This window comes from Silene latifolia, chromosome 9 (genome assembly GCF_048544455.1).
Source record: "Silene latifolia isolate original U9 population chromosome 9, ASM4854445v1, whole genome shotgun sequence".
Lineage (NCBI taxonomy): Eukaryota > Viridiplantae > Streptophyta > Magnoliopsida > Caryophyllales > Caryophyllaceae > Silene > Silene latifolia.
In genome coordinates, this window is record NC_133534.1 from 153,262,462 (window position 1) to 153,289,748 (window position 27,287).

Below are 27,287 nucleotides of genomic sequence, written 5' to 3' on the forward strand. Positions count from 1 at the left end.
ATACCGGCGTTTCACTAAGTAGGGACTTAATCGTCATTTAAGCCCTTAGTTAACCCTAATTCCTACACCTAATCCCCAATATAAATACCCCATTAGTCTAATTAGAAGAGCATGTTATTCTTATCAATCTCTAGTGTAGTTAATATCAATCAAATCTCTCTTTAGTTTTGTAATCAACAATTAATCAACTTCTAATACAAGTTTTATTTCCTTAATCTCTCTTTTGTTCATCCTTTATTTTGGGTAATTGAAGATTATTTGGGTTATTATTGGGAGATTGACAACCTCTCAATCAAGCATCAAGTACTTCTTTTATTCTTTGCTTTATTATTGGAATCATTATTAGGTATAATTCTCTTAATCCCTTTCTAATTATTGCTAATTACTTTCATTTGTTCATCATGTTTCACTTTGTTGGTATGATTGACAACCTTGCTAGCATGTTCAACATGATAATGAGTGAGTAGTTTCATAGCTAGGGTTAATGGGTAATTAGGGGAAACCAACATGGGGAATGATTCATGCTTAAATTAATATGCTTTCATGGTTTATTTGCTTGCTGGTTATGATCTCAACTCATGCACATGTTATGTTTGATGAAATGCGAGCCTATGAATTCTTGCATTTTTTACCCATCACCTATCTTTTCAATGAGACTTGTAAGACATAAACCAACTCGAGTCTCATTAGACCATGCATGTTGTTGAGTAGGGAAGACTAAGTCGACTTGTAGGTGTTGTACAATCTAATCGATTCGGCTCCGGGACCCAAACTTTCCTAGGATCGTAAGATATAACCCAACTCAATCCATAACAACAATAATTGCTTGCTTATAATTTGAGAACATGTTTGTATGATCAATTCCCATGAATCCCCTATGACCCCATGATACCATAGTGCTTTTTATCAATTGTTTACAACACTTTTTAATTCATCTTGCTTGTTTACTTCTATTGCTATTTAGTTTAGTGACCTTCTACATCAACCCAAATTATGACACCCCTAAGACACCACTAGTTTCAATAGAAATCTCATCTCAATTCCCGTCCCTTGGGATCCGACCTTTACTTGCCTCTTTACTAATTGTAGAGTTGTTTGTGAAGATATAAATTGTGTTTTGCTCTAGGTGCTCCTAACGACAAGTTACCGAAAAGATTTAGTCCGACCACTAATGTTCTATTGCAAATGTTGGATGATACGTTGTATGGAATTGTTGGATAAATGATTGTGGAGGGATGGAGGATGTGGTGGAAAAAGGTAAAGTAGTTCATATGATAATATGTTGCGAATAATGATGTTGCATGATGGATGATTTATAATGTGGCATTATAGTAACATGTGAATAGGGTGTTGCGTTTTATGTATATATATATATATATATATATATATATATATATATATATATATATATATATAGAGAGAGAGAGAGAGAGAGAGAGAGAGAGAGAGAGAATTAGGATCATATGAGTATAAATCATATATTTAGGGATTGAGGATCAATCTAAGCCATATAAAGTAATAGATCCTACGTCTTATATTTAACACGTAGAATTAAGGGTAGTTTGGTAATTTTGTTTCTTTGTATATATACCCCTGCTTCCCTAATTTTACTCAGCTTTTTCAGTTGCCTAAATTTAATCATCAATTTCTTTCTCTCTCTAAATTCATCTTCCTCGACCTAGCTTTATCCATGGATTCCTTCTTTCTGCTGCTTATTTCTTGCGCGATTTGTTGATTACTATTTCTTATCAAGGATTACACTTGTCTTCAATCTAAATCGCTATGTCAGGTACATCTTCTTTCTGCTGCTGCTGATTTTTCCTTGATTTGTTAATTTCCAGCTTTATTTTGCTGTTGTTGTTGTTTTTTTCCACATATTCGCTACGTTTATTATGAATTCATGTTTAGATTTATAATTTTCAGCTTTATTTTTATGTAATTGTTGTTTTTGTTACACATATTTGAATTACTCTTCTTCTTACTGCTTTGTTTCGATTTTATGTCTGTCTTCGTCATATGCAGCTTTATTTTTATTTACTTGTTGTTTTTGCTACATATATTTTCAATTGCTAGTGTTGTTACTTCGTTTCTTATGAATTTGTCTATATTTTAAATTTTCATACAGTTTTATTGGTGTACGAATGAAATTTCAAGTTTCATACTGTTTTTGCTACCTATATTTTCAATTTTCTCTTGATTTTGCCGTCATTGTAACTTATTGTTGACTTTACATCTGTTATCAGCTGTTGTAATGCATTCTCGTACTATATTCGTTTGCAGACCTTGAAACTGCTTTCACAATATTACAATAATAACAGATGTCCAATATAATATCACACCATATTCAATACAATATCACAACTATTACAATACCAAATTTTGTCATTAGTCTTGTCCCCCCTACTGTTTGCTTAATACCTGTTATGTTTTTAATTGCTTCTTATATTGCATTCTTTTCCAGATGCTGATAGTTGTGTACCTTTTTCTGGATTCATCTCTCACGATACTAGTGTGTCTCAAATTACTTCTATTCCACGCATTGAAATTCCTTCCCCACCTACGTCTAATGATAAACATTTTACTGAAATTACTTCTACTTCCTGCATTGAACAACCTCCTGTTTCTTATGTGGACATGGGCCCACCTGCGTATGCCCAGCCGATCTGTGGACAATGGCAGCGGTCTTCTTGAAAGCCACGCTCGGCGGCGTAAAGGTGCTTTCGACCGGATCGTTTTAGATCGGTCGGTTTCGTCTCGGTAAGGGTCTCGAAACGATTAGAGATGTTCGGAGTCGCCACCAAGCATTTGTGGGATGCGTGGAACCCGTTCAAATTCCACTTTATACCTCGGTCAAATCGAAGCACAAAGCATCGTTTTGAAATAGGTACTAAAGATAAGGAAATCGTCCCTCTTTAGCATCCTATCTCTAGAATGACTCTCGTACGCCCTGGATAAGGTCGTCCACTATCCAAAGTTTCTGAGTAAGAGGTGAAGGTACGTATTGGGAAGCCCTTTAATCAGACACCCAATCCCGTCCGCGTTTAGCGGCCTCTACCGATCGATCTTGGTTGGTTGAATGCAAAAGTTGATAAAACGGTTTAAATGCATGAATGCGCATCCAATGATTTAAACCTAACATGTGAGAGCTTTTTAAGTCGGTTTGATTTAATCCAAGTATCAAGTATAAGATGTCGAGTTGGATTAATGATTGATTTGCATGCAAGACGGAAATTAAACATCCATTTACCGTATTAGGTTTAGGGTGCATAACATGATCCATTTGTCTTAGTAAGGCATTTGGCAAATATGGTTTGAATAGTCATCTGATCCGTCCTATATCCGGGTTGACCGGAGTCGGGATTGTCCTAGACTAATGCTGGAAGGGAACAGGCCCTGTACCAGACGGCTATAAGAGGCGCGAGCCAGCCGGCGGTGTAAGGGGCCTCCCTCTGGTTTTGAAAATGAGAAAGAAAAGGCCTGCTTGAGGCGCGGGTTAGCCAACGGCTGTATGCCGTGTTCTGATTGTTTAGAAAACGTTGTAAAACGTGTTAAAAGTGGGTATTTGAACCCGGTTTGATTTTGAAAGGGTCGTTTAGACCGCATTTGTTGATTTGAAGAACTAGACTCGAATAATCATCATTGTTTGATAATATTCGGTGTCGGGTTCGGTTTTGACAAGATTAACATGAATAGTTTTGAAAAATGGTTATGGACTAATTGTTTTAAGTCCATTTTAAATGTGATTAGTCGGTACTCATCATCGTACCCGGGTTAAAATCCGGCATGGTATATAGAACCAAGGATGATTTCGTGTTGGTGACTAATATGTTTGTTTTGAAAATGTGAAGAAATGAAATAAAAGGCTTTAAAATACCTTTTAAATGTCATTAACCAAATATTATCACCGAAACACGGATTTAACCGTCATGGTATAAAGAACCAAGGGTGAAGAATGCTTTATAGTTAAAACATGTAAAATGAAACAAAAAGGTTTCGAAAATACTTGAAATGGTAAAAACAGATTAAAAATATGAAAAATGGATTAAGGGAAATGACGAGAACAAACACGGTTGATCTCTGGTCTGAGTACCCCATTTAGGCGCGAGCCAGATGGCGGCCTAAGGGGCTTATGGCTCAGACCAAAAATCAGTTTTGGCTCGTTTATTCCATGTTTTGGTTCATGTTATGCATGTTTTAGCATGTTAAAGTCATGAAACAAATGAAAACATAATAAAAGAGGATTTTTACACCCTCATACTTACATGTTTGGTTATGGCGAGTGACCGACGTAAGTGGAACAACTTGTTTGATCGGAGAAAACTCGGTTTAAAACCGTTTTGGTAAGTAAAAGAGTGTTTTAAAAGTTTAGTGATGGTGTAGTGGTCAAAGTGGTCGGACAAGTGGTTTAATGCACGATGATGGTACCAAACAATGTGTAAGGCTCGTGTTTACGATCGGTAGGTCGTAAACACGCGTCGGATTGTGACTTTAGAAGTCGAGTCGAGAATTTTAAGGGAGAAAAGAGGGGGCGGACACTCGCGTAAATCTCAAATGGGCGACATTTGAGGGGTATTTATAGGAGAATGAGTGGTTGTGTGAGTTTTGAGCAACGTGGCCACCTGGGCTGCTCAAAGAGGCGCGAGCCACGTCGCGGCACTTCGTGTTGTGTTGTCACTATCACAACAAACGCAATCATGATTTGTTCTATCCTAGGTTTTGTAGGCACATGTTTGGTACTTGACCATTCATGAATCCGGGAAAACTTAGTATAGAAGGCTTGAGATATTTTGTTTTTGTGGTTGACTCGGTTTGACTCGTTGTTGGAGTCGGGATTTTGAATTTTCGAGTCGGTTTTTGGCTCGGTGTCGGTTTTGACTCTAGTTAGTGTCATCGCGACCCCGTCGTTGTGCATTAAACACTCCAGGAATTTTTGAAATGTTTTGAAATGTTTTGTTTTCGAAATCGTTTTAATTTTTCCGACGTAAAGTTGTACACAAACTGTCGATCAAACGCTGCGATCCCAAAACATGTTGTAGTCCGATAATCATCGGGTGTTTGTTGGAGTCTCAGCAGATACTGGGTATCTACAGAGCCCCCACTTTGACTGAGGCTTGGACAGGGCGAAAGTCAAAGTAGAGTCCCCAGGTCAATCGAAGATTACAACCTAAAGACCCAAGCGACGTCGAGGTGGCTCGAAAAGATTCGGGCCAAGGACCTGCCGTCGGGAAGGGCGACGCCGAGGCGACTCGAGGGTACGAGTCCAGGACCTGTCATCGGGAATAGTTTAGAGTCTGTCGACTGTCCGTGCGGGTCGTTTAAAGTCCGTTAGACTACGTACAAAGGCTCGCCAGCCATAAGAAGGAGTCATACCTGAGGCATCTTCGGATATGTCCTTGCATGGTTGCGGATAAATGCTCGCCAGCTGTGGTGCGTATATAAGGAGGGCTCGCCAGCCGCGGTGCGTTGTAAGGCTCGCCAGCCGCGGTGCGTTGTAAGGCTCGCCAGCCGCGGTGCATTGTAAGGCTCGCCAGCCGCGGTGCGTTGTAAGGCGCGCCAGCCGCGGTGCGTTGTAAGGCTCGCCAGCCATGGTGCGTATGTGAGGAGGGCTCGCCAGCAGCGGTGCGTTGTAAAGCTCGCCAGCCGCAGTGCGTTGTAAGGCTCGCCAGCCGCGGTGCGTTGTAAGGCTCGCCAGCCGTGGTGCGTTGTAAGGCTCGCCAGCCGCGGTGCGTTGTAAGGCTCGCCAGCCGAGATAAGGAAATGTACCCGAGGCATCTTCGGGATGTGTCCTTGAAAAGGCAAGGAAATGTACCCGAGGCATCTTCGGGATGTGTCCTTGAAAAGGTAAGGAAATGTATCCGAGGCATCTTCGGGATGTATCCCTGAAAAGGTTGCGGACAAATGCTCGCCAGCTGCGGTGCGTTGTAAGGCCCGCTAGCCGAGACAAGGAAATGTACCCGAGGCATCTTCGGGATGTATCCTTGAAAAGGTTGCGGACAAATGCTCGCTAGCTGTGGTAGAGGTTGGTTAATAGACCCTGGGAATAGCCGCGTCGAGTGGGCTTGCTTTGAAAGTAGCGAACTCATGATGTCGCTGCGGAAATAGTGAGTATGGATTCTCACCATTACTGTTTTTGGAATGAGCGGGTTCCGCGAGGAAGCCCCCTGCTGGCATTCGAAGGGATAGTGAATTTGGAATTTTCACTATTCGATTTGAATTTGCAGTGGCGGTTTTGATCGCCGTTTGTTCTAATTTTGAAGGAAAATAGCAAATTTGAGTTTGCTATAGCGTTTGAAGTGACGGTTTATGTGCCGCCGTTGACATTTGATGGAAATAGTGAATTTGGAATCTTCACTATCGATTGAAGTGACGGTTTATGTGCCGCCGTTGACATGTTGAAAGAAATAGTGAATTTGGAATCTTCACTATCGATTGAAGTGACGGTTTATTTGCCGCCGTTGACATTTGAAAGAAATAGTGAATTTGGAATCTTCACTATTGATTGAAGTGACGGTTTATGTGCCGCCGTTGACATTTGAAAGAAATAGTGAATTTGGAATTTTCACTGTTGATTGAAGTGACGGTTTATGTGCCGTCGTTGCTTGAAATAGCGATTTTGAATTTTCGCCATTATTTTGAAATTGGCGGTTTTGATCGCCGTTTGCTTGAAAATTGCGAGTTTAAAATTTTCACTATTTGTTTTTGTTTGTTTTCGAAGAAATGAAAATATTTAATATTGTCAACGAAAATTTTGAAGTCTGTTGTGGGAAATTGGGCCAAAGCCGAAATTTCGCTGAAAAAGAAAGGGGAGGCCTGGTTTAGGCGCGAGCCACCTGGCGATACAAGCCGGCTTCCCTATTCTTTGTTAAAAAGACGCGAGGTGGAGTTGCGGATGAACATTCATCTTCAACCTCGAAAATTCGCCCAAAATCGCCATTGACGAACCTTCAAGCTTGCTTTCATCCGTGCCATTGTCAACAAATGTCATCTCAAGGTAAGTATTTCCTCTTGAATCCTTTCAAATTTTTCCATTGTTAGCTAGATTGAATTAGGGCGGATTTTGCCCTAAAAATCGAATTGGGCGTTTTTGCTTGAGCCAATTTCGAGTAAAATTTATGTTTGCATTAGGTTAGAAACCTGTTTAGGAGTATAGGGGTGCTTTTAGTTTGCATTTTGGTCCCCGTTCCCGCTCCCTAGGCTCGAAAAACGTGATTGAGGCGAGAAACCGTATCATTTCACAATGCAAAGTTTATTTGTTTGGCTAGTGGGTCCCACTAGGTTGCATTGTAGTTGGGAAAACCCGTGTTTGCCATTTAAGGACCTTCATTGGATGTTTGTGGGCAAAATTGGATTTTTGCCTTTTGCGACGGTCTTACGTCTGACAAAATAAGCGCTTGTTTGGGCTTGAATTGAGTCAGTCTGCCTTGAAATGGACCTTATTGGTATTTTTAGGTCACCTTGAGGCGTGATGAAATCACGTTTGACTTTTTGCGGTCGTTTTTGAATTTTTGACCGGCCTGGGCTCAAATTAGCGTATGAATTGCCTTTTTGAACCGTAGAAAAATCCCCATTGTGTCGGGAGTGTGTTTTGGGTTGTTGGCAGACCTTGTATGGGTCTTGAAATGCCGTTTTTGTGGTTTTGACTCGTCTTTTGCTTGAAAAGAGGGGCGAGTCGTTTTTGTGTTGTTTTTTTTTTGTGAATGGTTTTTGGCGGGATTGCTCCTTGTTTTTTCTATTGCAGGTTGTTTTTTGTTGTTTTTTTTTTTGATTCGTCCATTTCATGTCGTCGTAATGCCGAAATTTCGGCTGACGTTTTTTTGTTGTTTTGTTGTTTTTTTTATTGCAGGATATCATTTGGGACCGATGGGGTCCGTTGTTGAGGCTTTGGAGGAGGAAGTCGATCCCGGAGGGGAAGAGTCGATCGTTTTTATTACTGAGCTTGGTTGTGTTTCTCCCTGGCGGCCTTTGTCCGGCCAACGATCGGGTATCGATCGTTGGTCGTTGTCTGTAGAGGTTCGGATAGGCGGCCAATATGGCTGGTTTGTCCTTTTCGTCGTGGCTCATGGATAGGATGACTGATGATTGGGGGTCAGTACGAGTGTGTTATCCCTTGTTGTTGACCTTGATCGCAGTTAAGTTCAGCTGAGTGGGGTCCAACATCGGGTAGCATGCTAAGTTACGGTCCCCGGTTGTCGTGTCGTCCGAAATCTGCAAGACATTGTCTTCCTTTTTGTCATGGAGCAGGAGTGAGGGGTTATCGCCATGGTAACCTCCTCTTCTTTCACTATTGCTCCTCTGTTTCCCGTTGCTCCCTTTCTTTTCTGATCAGAAGGGTAGGGAGTGCTTAGTTCGGTAGGTGGCGGATAGCCCCCAGTTCGTTGTCTTAGGCCAGTGTCTGTATGATAGACGCTTGTTTTAGGCCAGTGACTGTATGATAGACGCTTGTTTTAGGCCAGTGTCTGTATGATAGACATTTGTTTTAGGCCAGTGTCTGTATGATAGACGTTTGTTGATGTATTTTGCGTAAGGCGGTTTGTATATATGTGTTTTTGGACTGTGGTTTATTTTGTGATTTTGGCTTTTTTGTGTTATGTTTCGGAGGAGCGTTGTTGGCTGTTGACTCTCCTTTTGCTTTGCACCAGTTCCTGCATCGTTAGTGTAGAAAACAGGCAACAGATAGCATGTAAACACGTAGAAGCATTTGATCACGTAAAGCATTTGTTTGAAAAATCAAAATTAACCAAGATGACTTGAAGTTAAAATTGAAATTTTGAAAATGAATTTTTGAAAATTCCGTGGCAAAATCGCCACGTTTGGAATTCAAAAGGAATTGTTGAAAATTTGAGCAATTAACTCGTGTCGTGAATTAAATTGCATCGAAAATTCGAAAATGACTCGAAAAATTCAAACTCAGACCGTCAGGAAAGAATTTTTAGAAAAGGATTTTTGCGAGTGTATTTGGCTTTTGAGGCCAAGACTCGGATTTGTGAGTGCTTGAATTTTGAGGAAAATTGATGTCGTGTTATCAATTTTTGATTTTGATATTTGTTTTGCGAAAAAGCGAAAAATTTTCGGAATTTCGACTGACATGGAAACGATCCGTCGCGGATCGGGGCGACTAGCCCTCCCCCCCTTAAAAAAAGAAAGAAAAATCCGTATGTTTAAAGCTGCGCCATGGAAACCGTGTCAGATTTCGTAAAACGCGAAAACAAGGAAATGTGAGTGTGAAGAAACACAAAATTTCCCGGATCATCCCGAAGAGGCGCGAGGTTCCTGGCGGGAGGTTTGAGGTGTCAGGAGAAAACACATGTTGAAAGAGACAAGTCAACAGCGGGAATCCTGGGGAAGCCTCAAAGAGGCGCGAGCGTCTTGGCGATGGAAGCCGGCTCTCCCCTTTTTCTGAAAAGTGCGCTGATCATTTTGTATAAATAGGGACGTTTGCGCTTCATTGTTTTAGCATCCGAAACACGAAAACATCTCTACAAAACCTCTTCTTCTTCCACAAAAATATTTCATGGATGCTTTTGAGAATGCATTGCGACAATGGTGCCGGGATTTGTCGCCTCCCGAGAAGTATCAACTCGATTTCATGAGAGTTGGTCAATTGTTGGTGCTTCGTCAAGTCAAGGTTCAACCTTCATTTCTCGAAGCATGTTCTCGGTTTTGGGATTCGAAACATCATGTTTTCGTTTTCCCGAAGGGCGAGATTTGTCCTCTTGCCGAAGAAGTTGGAGCCATTGGTGGGTGACCGGGTTGTACTCCGGTGCTTCCTCTGACTCGGTTGTGCTACAAGGAGAAATTCCGTTCCATGTTGGGCTTATCAACAAGCCAAGTCAACTTTCTTCTTGCTCCACATGATGTGGATATGTTGGCTCTTATTAACATCTTCTCGAATCGGTTAGATGTTAATGTCTCGGAGGTGGCTAGGAGAAGGGCTCTTGCATTTTGCCTTGTCTATGTGAACCTCTTTGTTGATGTCTTGAAGAAGGAGGGGCCGAGATGCCATGGTAGCATGACCCTTATCCATGTGATTGAGCAAATGGAGCATGTTAGAGATCCATCATGGTTGGTGCTTGGAGAGATTATCCAAGCTTTGGACAAGGAAGGCTCTTGTGGAGAAGCTCCCTCTTTTGGATCGCCGAGGATCCTCCAAGTGTGGCTATTAGAGAGGCTAAGGTATGTAGAGCCTCCGGTTAATCCTTCTTCTTACTCCTTCCGTCATCTTACCATGAGGAAGAAGTTGTACCCGGATAGTTTTGCTTCCACCGAGGCCTATTGGGCCGCAAGGTTGGCGGAGGAGGGTGATCCTCATATCCGTTGGGTGGTGCCGTGGTGGCACTTGAGGTCCTTCACGGGGTTGCCCGCTTCGGGTGTTAGTCCTCGTTCTTTGATGGTGGTGGGTTTGAAGGTTGTTTCCTTCATTTATCCCGAAAGGCTCATGAGGCAAATGGGGCGTCAACAAAAGGTGCCCGCTCAAGATACTCTTGTCCAAGAGAATGTTTTCCGAAACTCCGAGCTTGTGGAATTCTTTGAAAGGTGGTGGGCCACTCGGCCGCTTTGGGAGGTACCAAAGCCCGTTGCCGCGACATGGGTGACTACCGCTTATGTGAAGTGGTCACGTGCTCCGTCCTTGTAAGAGAGATCCAAATTCCGTAAGGACGAGGTTGTCGACTTGAAGTACCGAGAGGTTGGCAAGGCCAACCGTGCCTTCTTTGAGGAGTATGTTGAGGGAGCTACTCCCGATGTGATGAGACCACCGAAGAGGAGAAGTTCCGGCCCCAAGAGTATGGTGAGCCGTGCATTGGCTCGTCTTGGGTCAAACATGGGGTCTTGTGCTAGACCGGAGGCCGTCGCCGTCTTAGATCCGTTTAGGATCCGTTCCAAGGAGGAAGTCCATGCTAGGCGGGCCAACAAGAAGAACAAGGGGAAGATATACCCCGAGGGAAAAGGCAAGGGTAGAATGGAAGAGTGAAGACCTCCATTACCTGCTTTATTATTATGTTGTATTATTGTTGTGAGTTTGTATTATGTTGTACTAGCTAGTTGTTGTGTGTTTTGTGCTAGTTTTACTATGTGAGGTGTGTTAGTTGACACCTTAGCTTTGACAAGTTGTAGACTCGTCGAGCTCTATTTGTTGTTGAGATTGTAATCCCTCCCATTATTAATTAAATAAGAGGATTGCTCGTGTCGAAAGTTGTGAACGCTTGTTTCTTCCATCCATTTGTAAAGGCAATTCGATTTGAATCGTCCTAAACGTTTGCACTTGGGAAAGTGGTATTTTGTGGAAAGGGAGCAAGGCTCATTTTGTATTTTTGTGGGGAAAGGGAATGGTTTTCCCTTTTCTCCTTGTTTGATGGGGATGTTTTTTTTTGATTGTGGGAATGGTTGTATCCTTCTTGAATAAGAAAGGACTGCCTACGTATTCACCTGAAGAGGTGAAATCAAACCATGATCGTAGTTCGAAATGTTTTGTGAATTTGAATTGGGTTTTGTGATTGTATCCCTCAAGCGTAAGAGGGACTGCCTACGTATTCACCTGAAGAGGTGAAATCAAACCATGCTCGTAGTTCAGGGGTTTGGTTTTTGTAGTGCAAATGGACGTTGCCTTTAACGGATCAAAGGACATGCGAAACAGGCAAGGTGCCTCATCTTAGACTCGATAAAACATGCAATTTCAAATCAGAACGTATTGAGGAACTTGACTTGAAAAGGGTTGAGGTTGGTGCTAGTTGCGAAACTAGGCTAGGTTGTTCGTTGATAGGGTTCAAGGGTAGTATTTCTTGAGTTGGTCTAGGTTGGTCGGGTTTGTAAAGTCCTCCCCATCTAGGTCACTCAGTCTCACTGCGCCCCCCGAAAGTATTTTCTTGACCAGGTATGGCCCGGCCCAGTTGGGTTTGAATTTTCCCCTCGGATCGACGGGTAATGGTGCTCGAACTGACTTGAGGACCAAGTCGCCCTCCCGGATGTTTCTGGGTTTGACCTTCTTGTTAAATGCCCGTTGTATACGTCGTTGGTATAGCTGGACGTTGTGCAAGGCGTTGAGTCGCCGTTCATCTAGAAGAGTGAGTTGTTCGTACCTCCGACGGGTCCATTCCGCCTCAGGGACTTGACTTTCTAGCAGGATGCGTAGAGAAGGGACCTCTAACTCTACCGGTTGAACCGACTCCATACCGTATGCTAGGTAGAAGGGTGTGGCGCCTGTCGGTGTTCGAATGGAGGTTCGGTATCCCCAGAGTGCGAATGGGAGTTTGTTCGGCCAATCGAGGTAGTTGTCTTGCATTTTCTTGATGATGGTAACAAGAGTTTTGTTCGCTGCCTCCACCGCTCCGTTGGTTTTGGGACGGTAGGGGGATAATCGATGTCGTTTGATCTTTTATTTGTCCAGCAAAGCTTGAGTTTCCGCCCGGAAGTGAGAGCCTTGATCGCTGATGATTTCATGGGGTACCCCATATCGGCAGATGAGGTTGTTTTGGATGAACTTGGCCACTTGCTTGGCGGTCAAGACTGCAAATGACTGCGCTTCCACCCATTTGGTGAAGTAGTCGATGGCGATGAGGACGAAGCAATGCCCCTTGGTACCTATCGGGCTGACTTTCCCGATGATGGTGTATAAAAGGGATGGTGGTATATGTTGTATGTTGGCGAAGATTTGGCAATTGTGGCAATGTTTGACGTAGTTACGGCAATCGGCTTCCATGGTTGTCCAGTAGTAACCTAGCCGCATGATTTTCCGTGTAAGCATCATTGCACTCATGTGAGGGCCACATTCTCCGTCGTGAACTTCTCCCATGACTTTCTTGGCCTTGTGATGGTCAATGCAAAGGAGGAGAATTCCTTGGGGTGTTCTTTTGTAGAGTTGATTTTGGTTTATCACGAATTGTGATGCAAGTAAACGGATGGCTCTTTGTCCTCTTTGATCAGAGTTGGGAGGGAATTCGTTTTTGGTTTTGTAATTGAGGATGGCTTGGTACCAAGGTTCATCATGGCTTTCCTCGTCGTCGATAATAGCACAAATGTGAGCTGGCCCGCTCCGTCTTTCGACACATAGGGGCATCGATGTCATGTCGTCAGGTATGTTGACGAGCGCGGCAAGTTTTGCTAGGGCATCAGCAAATTGATTTTCCTCTCGCGGCAAGTGGAAGTAGTCGATTTGGTCGAAGAACTCGGCCTCTTGATTGATCTTTGCTCGGTAGGGAGCTAAGCTGTCAGATCGGATTTTCCATGATCCGGATACCTGATTGATCATGAGTGAGGAATCGCCATGGACCCTCAGTCTCTTGATGCCAAGTGTGATGGCCGCTTGCAGGCCGATGAGACATGCTTCATATTCAGCGGCGTTTTTCGTGACGGCGAAGTTTAGCTTGACCGAGATCGGAACATGTTCTCCTTCCGGTGATATTAGAAGGATTCCTACCCCGAAACCTCTCAGATTAGATGCGCCATCAAAGTATAGGTCCCATGCGTCGGAGTCGGCACAAAGGATGTCTTCGTCAGGAAGTGACCATGTGTCGGTCATTGGATCCTCGTTCACGGGATTTTCTGCTAGGAAATCAGCAACTGCTCTTCCCTTGATAACCTTGAGGGGTACAAACTTGAGATCAAACTCGGACAGCATGAGTGTCCACCTACACAGCCTTCCGTTTAGTACGGGTTTTTCGAAGATGTATTTGACTGGGTCCATCTTGGAGTAGATGTGGACCGAGTAGCTGAGCATGTAATTCCGCAGCTTCTTTGTTGACCATACTAGGGCAAGGCATGTCTTTTGCGATTGGGTATACCTCGTCTCGTACTCAATGAACTTTTTCTTTGATGTAGTAGATGGCTCGCTCCTCGTTGCCAACTGTTTGTGCTAGCATTGCTCCCATGGCCGTGTCGATGAACGGTCGACAGGGGACAGAGAGAATCCCGGTTGAGGTGGCATGAGAACAGGAGGTTTGGATAGGATTTCCTTTATCCTGTCGAACGCCTTCTGACAGTCGTCGTCCCAATCGGTGTGATCGGTGGCGCGAAGCTTCTTGAATATCGGTTCACAAATCATAGTGAGCTTGGCGATGAACCGGTTGATGTACTGGACCTGACCGAGAAATCCCCGAATCTTCTTCTCGTTCTTAGGCCGAGGCATTTGTTGAAGGGCTTTGATTTTGGTTGGATCAATCTCAATACCTCTTTTGCTGACGACATGTCCCAAGAGTTTTCCGGAGGTGACCCCGAATGCACACTTCTGAGGATTTAGTCTCATGTTATATTTCCGCAGACGAGCGAAGAATTTCCGGAGGGCATTGATGTGGTCGTCCCATTCTTTTGATTTGATGATCATGTCATCGACATATATCTCTACCTCCTTGTGCATCATATCATGTAGGAGAGTGGTAGCGGTTCTTTGATAGGTCGCCCCGGTGTTGATGAGGCCGAAAGGCATGACCGTGTAGCAATATGTACGCCACTGTGTAGTGAACGCAGTCTTGTGCATGTCTTCCTCAGCCATTTTAATCTCGTTGTACCCGGCATACCCGTCCATGAATGATAGGAGAGCCTGTTCGACGGTGTTGTCTACCATAATGTCAACATGTGGCAAAGGGAAGTCGTCCTTTGGACTTGCCTTGTTCAGATCCCTGAAGTCGACGCAAACTCAAATTCGTCCGTCTTTCTTTGGTACCGGCACAATGTTGGCCACCCAATCCGAGTATTCAGATACTTTGATGAACCCAGCCTTGAACTGTTTGTCCACCTCTTCTTTGATTTTTAAGGCCCACTCAAAACGCATCCGGCGTAGCTTCTGTTTCACAGGTTGAACCCCGGGTTTGATGGGTATCCGGTGCTCTGCAATTTCTCTGTCAATCCCAGGCATGTCTCTGTAAGACCAGGCGAACACGTCCTTGTATTCGTGGAGGAGGTCGATGAACTGTTGTCTTTCCGAGGGGTTCAGGGTTGTCCCTATCCTAAGTTCTTGAGGTGTATTGTCGGTTCCTACGTTAATAGGCTTGGTTTCCTCAATGATGGGGGTTCTGGTTTCCCGTTTGTCGAGTTCTTTGGCTAAGTGAGGTGGGTAGTTACTCAAGTCAAATTCCTCATGATCATTCAGAATTGCATTGCAGTTAAAATGAGATGAGGCATAAGCAAACTTAGCGTTCATTAAGTTGACACGAGCGAAAAGCTCGGAAAGGACAGACATCTCGTTGTCAGTCAGAGGTGACACGACAGAGGAAGTGGCCCCTGGAACAGGCTCCAGGTTGTCACCTTTCATTGGAGTGGGGGTGACCTTAGCAGACTCAGCCTCTGAATCAGCCACAACTTTGTGATAAAATAGTGGGAAGGGACCTTGACTGGGACTTCCGGAGTGTTAGGAGCTATAACGACTCGACTCCGACTCCGACTCGGACTCGAGATCCTTCTTCACTTTCCTTCTTGAACATAGGGCCTTCTCCGATTGCGATCTTGAGAATGCGGCCTTGCGATCGGTCCACTTGATGGTTTTCCTCCACCACAGGTGGCTTTCTCCGGTCGATATCGGAGATCAAGGCGATTGGATCAAACGATTGTCTTTCGGGCGATGTTGATGATGTCCTCATAGTCGAGGCGTTTGATTTTATCTTCCCCAAAGAGTAGTGTGACAGCTTGTCCGTCGAGGCATGGTGACGGTTTGGACTCAGTTGATGCAGCTTCGGTGTTGTCGGGAATAAAGTAGCAGTCCTGGAAGACTTCCACTCCAGGGTATCTAGCCTTCGCCACAGAGTCATAGATAGGCTCCGGAAAGCCGTGGTGGAGTTCAGACTCTCCCTCGGGGATAAAGTATCCGTTGAGAGTCAGGTGGTAGGGACGGAGTATGACTTCGTGCTTCTTGCGTTTTCGGATTAGGAGGTTCATCTCCTGGATGTCTTTGTCAGTAGGCTCGTATCCCAGTCCAAAGGAAATGTTGGGGACCTTGGTCTTCTTCAAGGGAGGCAATGGGTCCTTTAGCGGATTGAGCGGCAAACCCGGGAACTAACCCTGACGCATCATGATACGGTTGATCGTGAGGCTGGCGAACGGGTCACATTCAGAGGTTATTAGTTCATCAGTTATGGCGTTCACGGCTTGGAAACCCCACATTTCATTGTCGTCCTCCTCAATGGCTTGGGAGGCTACCCCTCTTCTCATGACTGCTTTGATTGGGGAAGCGGGGATCATGATCGTTTTCCCGTTGAAGGGGACCCTGATCTTTTGGTGAAGCGTTGAGGTGACCGCCTTGACGGCGTGAATCCAGGAACGTCCCAGGAGCATGTTGAAGGATGCGTCGATGTCGACCACTTGGAAACTGGTTTGTCTTTCTAGTGGCCTGGTTGCGACGGCTAGAGTGATAAGCCCTTTGACCTTACGACGAGTGCCGTCGTAGGCGCGTACTCCTTGATTTGTTGGGATTAAATCAGATTCCTTAATACCCAGCCTGTGGGCAGTTTTGAGAGGAATGACATTCACGGCGGAACCATCATCCACGAGGACCATTGGTGTGTTCTTTTGGAGGCATTGCACAGTGATGTATAGGGCCAGGTTATGGTTGGCTCTGAACAGGGGGATATCCTCGTTAGAGAAGATGACCAGATTGTTCAGATTAGGGGCGTCTTTTGTCATATGTGCCACTATTTCTTCTGGGGAAGAGGTGGAGGGCACGGTTAATTTTCCCAAGGCCTGCAAAAAGGCCTGTCGATGCTCAAAAGACGTTGCGATCAGTTGCCAGATAGAGATCTCGGCCTTTGCTTTCTGGAGCTGTTTCAGGATTGAGTTCTCGGGAGCCTTTAGTTGAGTGTCCACCTCTGGGACGACTTGGTCATTCGTCGTTGGAACGACCAGTGGGTTGCTCGGATTCTGATAGGGACGTCCGGACCGGGTGAGATGTCCGATTTCCTTCGTCCGCTTCTCCTTTCCTGGGACGACATAGACATCCTCAACATCATCCCGCCATATGCCGTTAATTTCAGGGTCTCGAGGATACCTTGGAGGGGTATTCCTCGGTGGGTAGTTCTTGTGGGGAATATTTTTGTGAGGGCGATTTTTGTGGGGGTAGTTATTTTGAGGGTAATTCTCATGAAGGTGGTTATTTTGAAGGTGATTTTCGTGGGGTCTATGCCAGAATGGTCGCGGGAACAATCCATCCTGGGGTGGGTAGTTTTGAATGCTAGGGGAATTCTCCCGCGGACGTGGTGACGGGGGGTTGAAGATGAGTCGACGGTAGGCGTCGTCGAGTCGGGTGATTCTCTCAGAAAGGCTGGCAATGGCCTCCTCAACTTGCTGAAACATAGTGAGCATAGTGGCAGCACTGAATACGAACACTCTATCTGAAGGATTCTTTTCCAGAACATTCACCTCGTCGTTAATTGGCAGGATTAGATGAGAGCAGTCTAGGGTCGGCTCATCGTCAGAGATGGCGTGAATTCCCAGAGGATTCGTCTTGTTGTTTGGCTTAGTTGGTGGGGGTATAGGCAAATCTCCCTTCTCAATTAGTCTTGAATGAGGTGCTTGAGTTTGAAGCAATTTTCGGTATCATGCCCTTTCCCTCGATGATACTGGCGGTAGGCATTGGGGTTCCAAAATCGGGATTTCTTGGCGTCGGCCGGGTCCGGGGTGGGCCCGATCGGTTGTAGCTTCCCTTGGTCCATGAGCCTTTTCAGGGCACTTGCATAAGTTGACCCTATGTTGGTAAACACTCTATGGGGGCGTTAAATTTTCTTGGCAGATGGTTCGACGAGGATGACCTCATCAATCTTGTTTCTCTGACCGTAAGGGCGAGATCCGGTTGAGGTGGATCCTTGATAACCCCTGCCTGTGGTCTTTGCTAAGACACCCTTTCGAAGATCGTCTTCAATACGTGTCCCCAGAATTTGCAGATCTTGAAAAGTTTTGATATTCTGATACCTCAGCTGGTTGGCATAAACCGGGCGGAGATTGTTTACAAATGTTTCAACCAGAGTTGATTCACTCAGCTTACTAACCAAGTGAGTACTCACCCTCCTCCAACGGGTTAGAAACTCAGTGAATCCTTCCTTGTCGTTTTGGGTTAACACCTCGAGAGTACGGGTGTTGGCCTGGATCTCGACATTGTCGGCATTTTGTATGGCAAACTCAAGTGCGATCTCATCCCAGGTGGTAAGGTTTTTCGGGTCCAAGGAGTAATACCATTGGCGAGGAATTGGCTCCAAAGAGGATGGGAAGATCCTGGTAAAAAGTTCCTGTTTGACCCCCTTAATGGCCATGTAGTCTTTGCAAGCACGGATGTGGTTGAGTGGGTCCTCCACTCCCTTGAACTTGGGCACATCATTCAGGGTGAAGTTGTCGATGCTTGGTCCCCAACGAGTTCGAACCTTCGGTTATTTTCAAGGTGGATGTTGTTACCCCGGGCTAGGAGTTGTTCTTCCAAGAGTTTCACCTCTTCTCGGTCTCGATCGAGGTGGGGTATTATGTTCCCCAACTTCCTTGTTTTCCAGGGCGTCGATACGGGTCTCGACGCGATCTAGGGTGACCTTAAGAGCGGTAAGTAGGCTGGCTAGCTGATCAGTTGTGACATCTCTGTTGTTATCATTGTTGTTGTTGGACGAAGCTGAAGACGGGGCCATGGCTCTGAGGCAGAAAAACGGCTCACATTACAACTCAATACGACACGGTTCTAAGACTGAACGCAGACAACACAGAGGACGAGACCAAGATCGACTCAACAAGACGGGGTGACCGTTTGTGGTCCCTCGGTGCTGACTCGATTTATAACGTGACAGTGTTTGACCGAACTTTTGACATGAGTCCAACATAACGGCGTGACGCCATTGGACGGGTCTCGTGGCGAGACGACTCATAAGTAAAGACCCATAAGTATGTTTGCTTTGACTCGATAGACACGAGGCGGAATTGGAATGGTGGACTGAAGTTTTTGAAAATAGGAATTTTCAAAAGATTCATTTGTCGCTTTAATGGGCGGCTTCCGAAGATAGAAATCTCCGCAAGTCGATCAGTTAAAAAGGGTTGTCTTAAGTTTATTTGCAAAAGACGGTTTGAGTTTGAGTCGGCTCGGAAAACGGTGTGCTGCTTCCCAAGACGGTTTTGAAATTCAAAATTGCACGTTTTGAAAATTGAGTTTGAAATGTTTGAAGAGGTCTCGGGGACGGTGCATGGTCCTCGGGATCCCGGAAGTGTCTCGAGAAAAGAGTGTGTGCTTTTCTCGGGTTTTGAAAGAGCCATTGTCGGCGCGAAACGGGTTAAAATCCGTGTCTAGACGCGGCGATTATAACGGCGTAAAAAAAGAGTGATTTGAAATGGTTATACAAAACCGAGTTTGAAAATCCCCATTACGACGGCCGAGAAAGGCGTGTTGAAATGGTTATACAAAACCGAGTTTGAAAATCATCATTACGACGGCCTAGAAAGGCGTGATGAAATGGTTATATAAAACCGGGTTTGAAAATCGTTATTACGATGGCCTAGAAAGGCGTGCAACAGTCGGCGAAAGACCGAGGTTTGAAATGGCCATTATAACGGCGCAAAAGGTGATTTTGAAAGTTTGCAAAATGACACGGAAGGACTTATGATCAAGTAGCACATAAGCACTCACAGTTTCATAATATTATGCATCATGCTGACACGAGTTTTGGCTTAAAAGGGTGGGTTACACACCAAGCAATCAAACCCCGATTTGCGAGAGGGATACCAATCCAAACAAAATGTGTAAGGAGGGTGCCCTAGCCTCGTGCTCGAAAGTGATGAAAGCTCTTTGACGAAACAGAAATGTGTAACGTCAATGGTATGCTTGACTCAATCAGGATTCGAACCGCAGGGATGAGAAAACTCACGCCGACGAGACGAGCCAATTGGTCGATAAAGGTTAGGTTGTGGGCCCGGACAAGGAACCCGACCGTGACCGTAATACCAATTAATGCATTCCAACCAAGACCTCGTTCGAGTCTCACCATCTAGGGACCACAAAGACGTAAGTGTCCTAGTATTCCCCAGCGGAGTCGCCAATCTGTGGACATGGGCCCACCTGCGTATGCCCAGCCGATATGTGAACAATGGCAGCGGTCTTCTTGAAAGCCACGCTCGGCGGCGTAAAGGTGCTTTCGACCGGATCGTTTTAGATCGGTCGGTTTCGTCTCGGTAAGGGTCTCGAAACGATTAGAGATGTTCGGAGTCGCCACCAAGCATTTGTGGGATGCCTGGAACCCGTTCGAATTTCACTTTATACCTCGATCAAATTGAAGCACAAAGCAGCGTTTTGACATAGGTACGAAAGATAAGGAAATCGTCCCTCTTTAGCATCCTATCTCTAAAATGACTCTCGTACGCCCTGGATAAGGTCGTCCACTATCCAAAGTTTCTGAGTAAGTGGTGAAGGTACGTATTGGGAAGCCCTTTAATCAGACACCCAATCCCGCCCGCGTTTAGCGGCCTCTACTGATCGATCTTGGTTGGTTGAATGCAAAAGTTGATAAAACGGTTTAAATTCATGAATGCGCATCCAATGATTTAAACCTAACATGTGAGAGCTTTCTAAGCCGGTTTGATTTAATCCAAGTATCAAGTATAAGATGTCGAGTTGGATTAATGATTGATTTGCATGCAAGACGGAAATTAAACATCCATTTACCGTATTAGGTTTAGGGTGCATAACATGATCCATTTGTCTTAGTAAGGCATTTGGCAAATATGGTTTGAATAGTCATCTTATCCGTCCTATATCCGGGTTGACCAGAGTCGGGATCGTCCTAGACTAATGCTGGAAGGGAACAAGCCCTGTACCAGACGGCTATAAGAGGCGCGAGCCAGCCGGCGGTGTAAGGGGCCTCCCTCTGGTTTTGAAAATGAGAAAGAAAAGGCCTGCTTGAGGCGCGGGTTAGCCAACGGCTGTATGCCGTGTTCTGGTTGTTTAGAAAATGTTGTAAAACGTGTTAAAAGTGGGTATTTGAACCCGGTTTGATTTTGAAAGGGTCGTTTAACCCGCATTTGTTGATTTGAAGAACTAGACTCGAATAATCATCATTGTTTGATAATATTCGGTGTCGGGTTCGGTTTTGACAAGCTTGACATTAATAGTTTTGAAAAATGGTTATGGACTAATTGTTTTATGTCCATTTTGAATGTGATTAGTCGGTTCTCATCATCGTACCCGAGTTAAAATCCGGCATGGTATATAGAACCAAGGATGATTTCGTGTTGGTGACTAATATGTTTGTTTTGAAAATGTGAAGAAATGAAATAAAAGGCTTTAAAATACCTTTTAAATGTCATTAACCAAATATTATCACCGAAACACGGATTTAACCGTCATGGTATAAAGAACCAAGGGTGAAGAATGCTTTATGGTTAAAACATGTAAAATGAAACAAAAAGGTTTCGAAAATACTTGAAATGGTAAAAACCGATTACAAATATGAAAAATAGATTAAGGGAAATGACGAGAACAAACACGGTTGATCTCTGGTCTGAGCACCGCATTTAGGCGCGAACCAGTTGGCGGCCTAAGGGGCTTCTGCCTCAGACCAAAAATCAGTTTTGGCTCGTTTATTCCATGTTTTGGTTCATGTTATGCATGTTTTAGCATGTTAAAGTCATGAAACAAATGAAAACATAATAAAAGAGGATTTTTACACCCTCATACTTACATGTTTGGTTATGGCGAGTGACCGACGTAAGTGTAACAACTTGTTTGATCGGAGAAAACTCGGTTTAAAACCGTTTTGGTAAGTAAAAGAGTGTTTTAAAAGTTTTGTGATGGTGTAGTGGTAAAAGTGGTCGGACAAGTGGTTTAATGCACGATGACGGTACCAAACAATGTGTAAGGCTCGTGTTTACGATCGGTAGGTCATAAACACGCGTCGGATTGTGACTTTAGAAGTCGAGTCGAGAATTTTAAGGGAGAAAAGTGGGGGCGGACACTCGCGTAAATCTCAAATGGGCGACATTTGAGGGGTATTTATAGGAGAATGAGTGGTTGTGTGAGTTTTGAGCGACGTGGCCATCTGGGCTGCTCAAAGAGGCGCGAGCCACGTCGCGGCACTTCGAGTTGTGTTGTCACTATCACAACAAACGCAATCATGATTTGTTCTATCCTAGGTTTTGTAGTCACATGTTTGGTACTTGTCCATTCATGAATCCGGGAAAACTTAGTATAGAAGGCTTGAGATATTTTGTTTTTGTGGTTGACTCGGTTTGACTCGTTGTTGGAGTCGGGATTTTGAATTTTCGAGTCGGTTTTTGGCTCGGTCTCGGTTTTGACTCTAGTTAGTGTCATCGCGACCCCGTCGTTGTGCATTAAACACTCCAGGTATTTTTGAAATGTTTTGTTTTCGAAATCGTTTTAAGTTTTCCGACGTAAAGTTGTACACAAACTGTCGATCAAACGCTGCGATCCCAAAACATGTTGTAGTCCGATAATCATCGGGTGTTTGTTGGAGTCTCAGCAGATACTGGGTATCTACATCTTATCATGAACATCAACTGTTTTTGGAATCCACACCTGGTGGTACTGAATTGTGGACAAGAAATGTCGCAATTCAGTCTAAACCTCAACTTGGTCAGATTTTTGCAAAATTGGAAGGCGCTATCAGTTTTTATAATGTGTATGCAGAAGCATGTGGTTTTGAACCTAGGAAGTCCTCTAAAAAAAATGCTGATGGTGCTATCTTTTATAAACTTGTTGTCTGTAATCATGAAGGGTTTAGAGATGGTAAGAAAAGGAAATCTATTGTTCATGATAGTGTAGTGGAGTAGCCACTTATAAAGCCGTTTGATATTAAGAACAATAAACTAACTAGGATTGGTTGTGATGCTATGATTGAATTTCGCCTTATCAAGGATGTTTATGTTGTAACTCAGTTTCGTGAATGGTATAATCATCGTCTTTGTTCCCTCACAAATCAAGAATTTCAAAGAAAAAAGAGACACCTTCATCTTTTTCATAAAAAGGCAATTATTGATCATTCAAAAGTTAATTTAGGTCCTACATCGGCATATAGATATTCTAAGGAACATGCAGGTGGTTATGAGAATGTTGGTGCTCAATTGATTGATTTTAAGAACTTTGGAAGGGATATCAAATGTTTCATATGAGATAAAGATGCTCAATTGTTTATCAATCATTTCGAGGACCTCCGTGAAAACAATGCAGGTTTCTACTTTGCTTATGAAGTGGATTCTTTCAAATGTTTTGTTCGTGTGTTTTGGTGTGACGCATAGGCACGTCGAAATTACTCTTCCTTTGGTGATTTGGTCACTTTTGATCCAACTTACGGTACAAATAAATATTCTATGATTTTCACTCCTTTTATTGGGGTAGACCACCACAAAAGATCTGTGACTTTTGCTGCTGCATTGTTGTTTCATGAGGATGAAGATTCATTTAAGTGGGTTTTTGAGAAGTTCTTAGACGCTATGGGTCAGCGAGAGCCGCAATGTATAATCACTGACCAATGTGCGGGAATAAAGATGGTTGTACCCAAAGTTTTCAAGAAGGCTAAGCATAGATATTGCATGTGGTATATTATGCAAAAGGTCCCTGACAAGATTGAAATTACAATATCCAAGGAGACTGATTTTGTGAGTCGTTTGAATTCTGTTGTTTGGGACTCTGACTTGGAACTTGTAGAATTTGAACGGAAGTGGTCTGACTTAATTGCTGAACATAACTTGCAAGCAAATTCATGGTTGTCAAACATGTATAAAAAAAGAAGGAGATGGATTACGGCTTATTATCGTGATATTCCTATGGGATGTATTCTCCGAACAACTCAACGATCGGAGAGCCAGAATAGCTTTTCAAGCGTTTTGAAAATACACATGATACACTTGTTGAGTTTTGGATGCGTTTTCAAAGCGCCATGGATCAACAACGCCATACTCAAAAGCAACATGATCGAGACAGTGATTATACGTTACCCCAATTAGCTACGTCTCTACACTTGGAAGCTCATGCATCCAAGGTTTATACCCATGCTATTTTTAAATATTTTCAACAAGAGGCTACTGCCTCCATGTGTTCTCTTAGTGTTGGTGGCTTCACACCACCTGTCGACAGTACAGAGGTCATTGTTGTTACTGACGCTAGAATGCAGAAGACTTATCAAGTAGTGTTCAATTCTACAAGCACCGATACAGAATGTTCTTGTAAGTTGTTTAATAGGAAGGGTATTATTTGCAGACACATTATTTGGGTTTTCTCTCGGGAAACAAGTTAGGACTTTGCACGATAAGTACATACTTATGCGCTGGACAAAGAATGCACAAAAGATCCCTCTGTATGGTTCACATGGTGAGTTACTTGACGACTTTGATGCCACTGATGCAAGGAAGCTGGAGATGTGCAAATTATGGTCAGAGTTCTACTCAACTATCAGTTTGCTGAGAACTATGCGTAACAATCAGATCACTGATCTTGCTGACACATTGAAGCAATTTCGGGTCAAACTCAATCCACAAGCACAGTCAATGACAAAAGAGCAGGAGTTGGAAATGCTTCTTGGATGTAGTTCCTCAACTGAGGTGAGGATTCTACCGCCTCGTCAGGCAAAGAACAAGGGTAGTGGGAAGAGAATGATATCGACAAAGCAACAATGCATTGCCAAAGCAGAGAAGCCAAAAAAGCTTTGCAAAAATTGCAAAAAATTGGCTCACCATGATAAGCGTAACTGCCCTCATCCTTTTGTACCTGACATCGAGAATCAGGTATGCTACCTAAATAAATATATTCCATTACATTCTTTCTATAAGTAAGATGCCATACGATTCTGTTTATGAGTTTAATTTTTGGAATTGTATACACTTTTGATATTGAGCGCTGACGACTACTCGCTGTGCTGTTTATGATCTTAATTTCAAAAACTGTATCAACTGTGCTTGTTCATTTGCTGACAACTACTTGTTGTGCTGTTTTGTATTTTTCAGGGGAGTTTAGATGATGATTGACTGCTATACTGATTCATGTCCATCAAGGCCATCCAAAACATTTTTTTTGTCGTCGTCTCTTGGTTGGAGGATTCTTTGTTGATGAAGCTCAATATATATAGGATATACATCTCATAGTTTCATTACTATTATAGCAATTACACTCCATGCGTTAGGATTTACGTAGTGATATAAGTGTGATATTTCATAGTTAGACGTCTGATATTTCATAGTTAGACGTGTGATATTTCTTCCATAGTGTTTTAAAATAGTATTATCAGATGTCTGATATTTTACAGTACATGTCGTGATATTGCATTGTTAGACGTGTGGTATTTCTTAAATAAAGATTCCAAAAAGTATTATCAGAAGTCTGATATTTCAATGTACATGTTCTGAAATTGCAGATTAAAATGGATGTGGTGGAATATTGATGACGATGTGTTTTTTAATGTACATATTGTGATATTTCATAGTTAGAACTATGATATTGCATTTGAAGTATAATGTGATATCACATTATACCGAATACAATATCACACTTGTATCAAATAAACACCACACGTACCACAATAATTTCAGTATTCTTTACAGTATCACAGTCTGTTCAATACAATACCACGCAATATTCAATTCAAAATTTTACTGTTTGGGGAATAATTATTATCCTCGCAGTTTTTACAATATCACATGATATCGAATACAATATCATACATGTCTTAAATAAATATCACAAGTGGGAATAATTATTATCCTCACAGTTTTTTGCCATACAATTTCACAAGATAGCGAATACAATATCATACTTGTCTTAAATAAATACCACAACTGTCACATTAATTACAGTATTCTTTACAATATCACAACGTATTCAATACAATACCACATAACTAGACGTGTCATGTGATACAATATCACAACTTATTCAATACAATATCAGCTGTTCTTCTATACAATATCACGGTTTCTAATAAAGAGATTTCTCAGTCAAGTGTGAACAATGTTTGTTTAATAAGAGTTACTATATCACATGTTTTGCCTTTTCCAAATAATATATGTCATTTTGAATGCTGTTAAAGTACCAATTTCACCTAATGTTCGATTTAAAGTTTAAATACCATGAATTGCATAATACAATCTCACAATGCATTCATTCCAATATCACACCTGTAAGATAAACTAATTGCTCAACAAATAGATGCATGAACCCTTTTAAAATAGCACATTAACACTAATTTGATATATCTTCATTACAAAACCTTATCAAACGATCTAGATTGTACCATTTTTGTCTACCTATTACAAATCAAACTTCAAACCCATTTTCCTAAGTCAGATTACACACTTTCTATTTTCCTACATTGCTGCCTCTACCTCGACCTTTATCTCGACCTCTTGCTCTTGCATATTGTGCAACTGTTTTGATCCTCTGACCACCACTTGTGTTTTGCCCATTGACAATACCACTGCAATCCCAAATATGTGCACCGATTAATATATCTCCATAGTCAAATAAAACAAAAACGAATATCTTTACAAAGTAATGACATTACTATATCCGATTAGCCATTTTTTTATTTTTTTTATTTACCTTTTATGAGAACTACGAAGAACAGGCATTTCAGTATTCACCGGCTTTTGCACATCTTCACCCTTGCCTCCATTTACAGGTTTTTTGTTCATTGATGCATCTCTTTTCAGTTTCAGTTGAGGCCAGACTTCTTCCTTTATTGCTGTGAACTCTGCTACTCTTTGAATGAGTTGATCCCGAATTCCATTTCTGTCAGCCAAGAGTAATGCTGCTGCCATTTCTGCCCAATAGTATATGCGGCCAACCTTTCCATCAAGATCTACTTCAAATACTTCTCGCTCATACCTTATCATGTGCAGCATTAGAAAAGTTCCGGATTCATTGTTCTTTAGTTCCGGTTTTTGCCATTTTAAGCATACGTTAACAACGTTAAAACCTATTATTTCTTCAGCTTTCGGCCTTTTCTTTGCTTCCAGATAGTCACTCATGCATGAAGCGTGACACATTTCAAGAAAACCATCGGAATAAAACACACATATATTATCCAACAATTTCTCAGATTTCCATTATCAACTAAAGCATTTAACTTACCACAATATCTGCCAGTTTGTAAACACTTGTATTTTCCCATTTATCATAGGATGTATTGTCTAGCACTTCAACCTTTTCTTTGTTAAAGTTTATACAACCACAAAAGTAATGGTCTTCAAATACCATTGGTACGAAAACAATCTCAGCTGTCAAGTTGCATATACCGTTCTTTGCGGTAATAAAAGTATCCCAAGCTTCAAAAATCCTCAATTTATGAGTTTCATCCTGACTTTCATCACCTCCTTGTTGATATAATGCGTGAACAGCATCC

The 27,287-nt window shown here is 42.9% G+C and overlaps 1 protein-coding gene across 1 annotated transcript; it reads left to right on the plus strand.

The window, feature by feature from the left end:
* The first annotated feature begins 1,782 nt into the window (after nt 1-1,782).
* Nucleotides 1,783-24,915, plus strand: LOC141601785 (protein FAR1-RELATED SEQUENCE 5-like). Its single transcript, XM_074422087.1, has 7 exons — nt 1,783-1,789; nt 2,462-2,648; nt 22,419-22,713; nt 22,810-23,004; nt 23,191-23,725; nt 24,152-24,675; nt 24,895-24,915. Exons 1-7 carry the CDS (start codon nt 1,783-1,785, stop codon nt 24,913-24,915), a joined length of 1,764 nt encoding a protein of 587 aa, XP_074278188.1.
* The last annotated feature ends 2,372 nt before the right edge of the window (nt 24,916-27,287 follow it).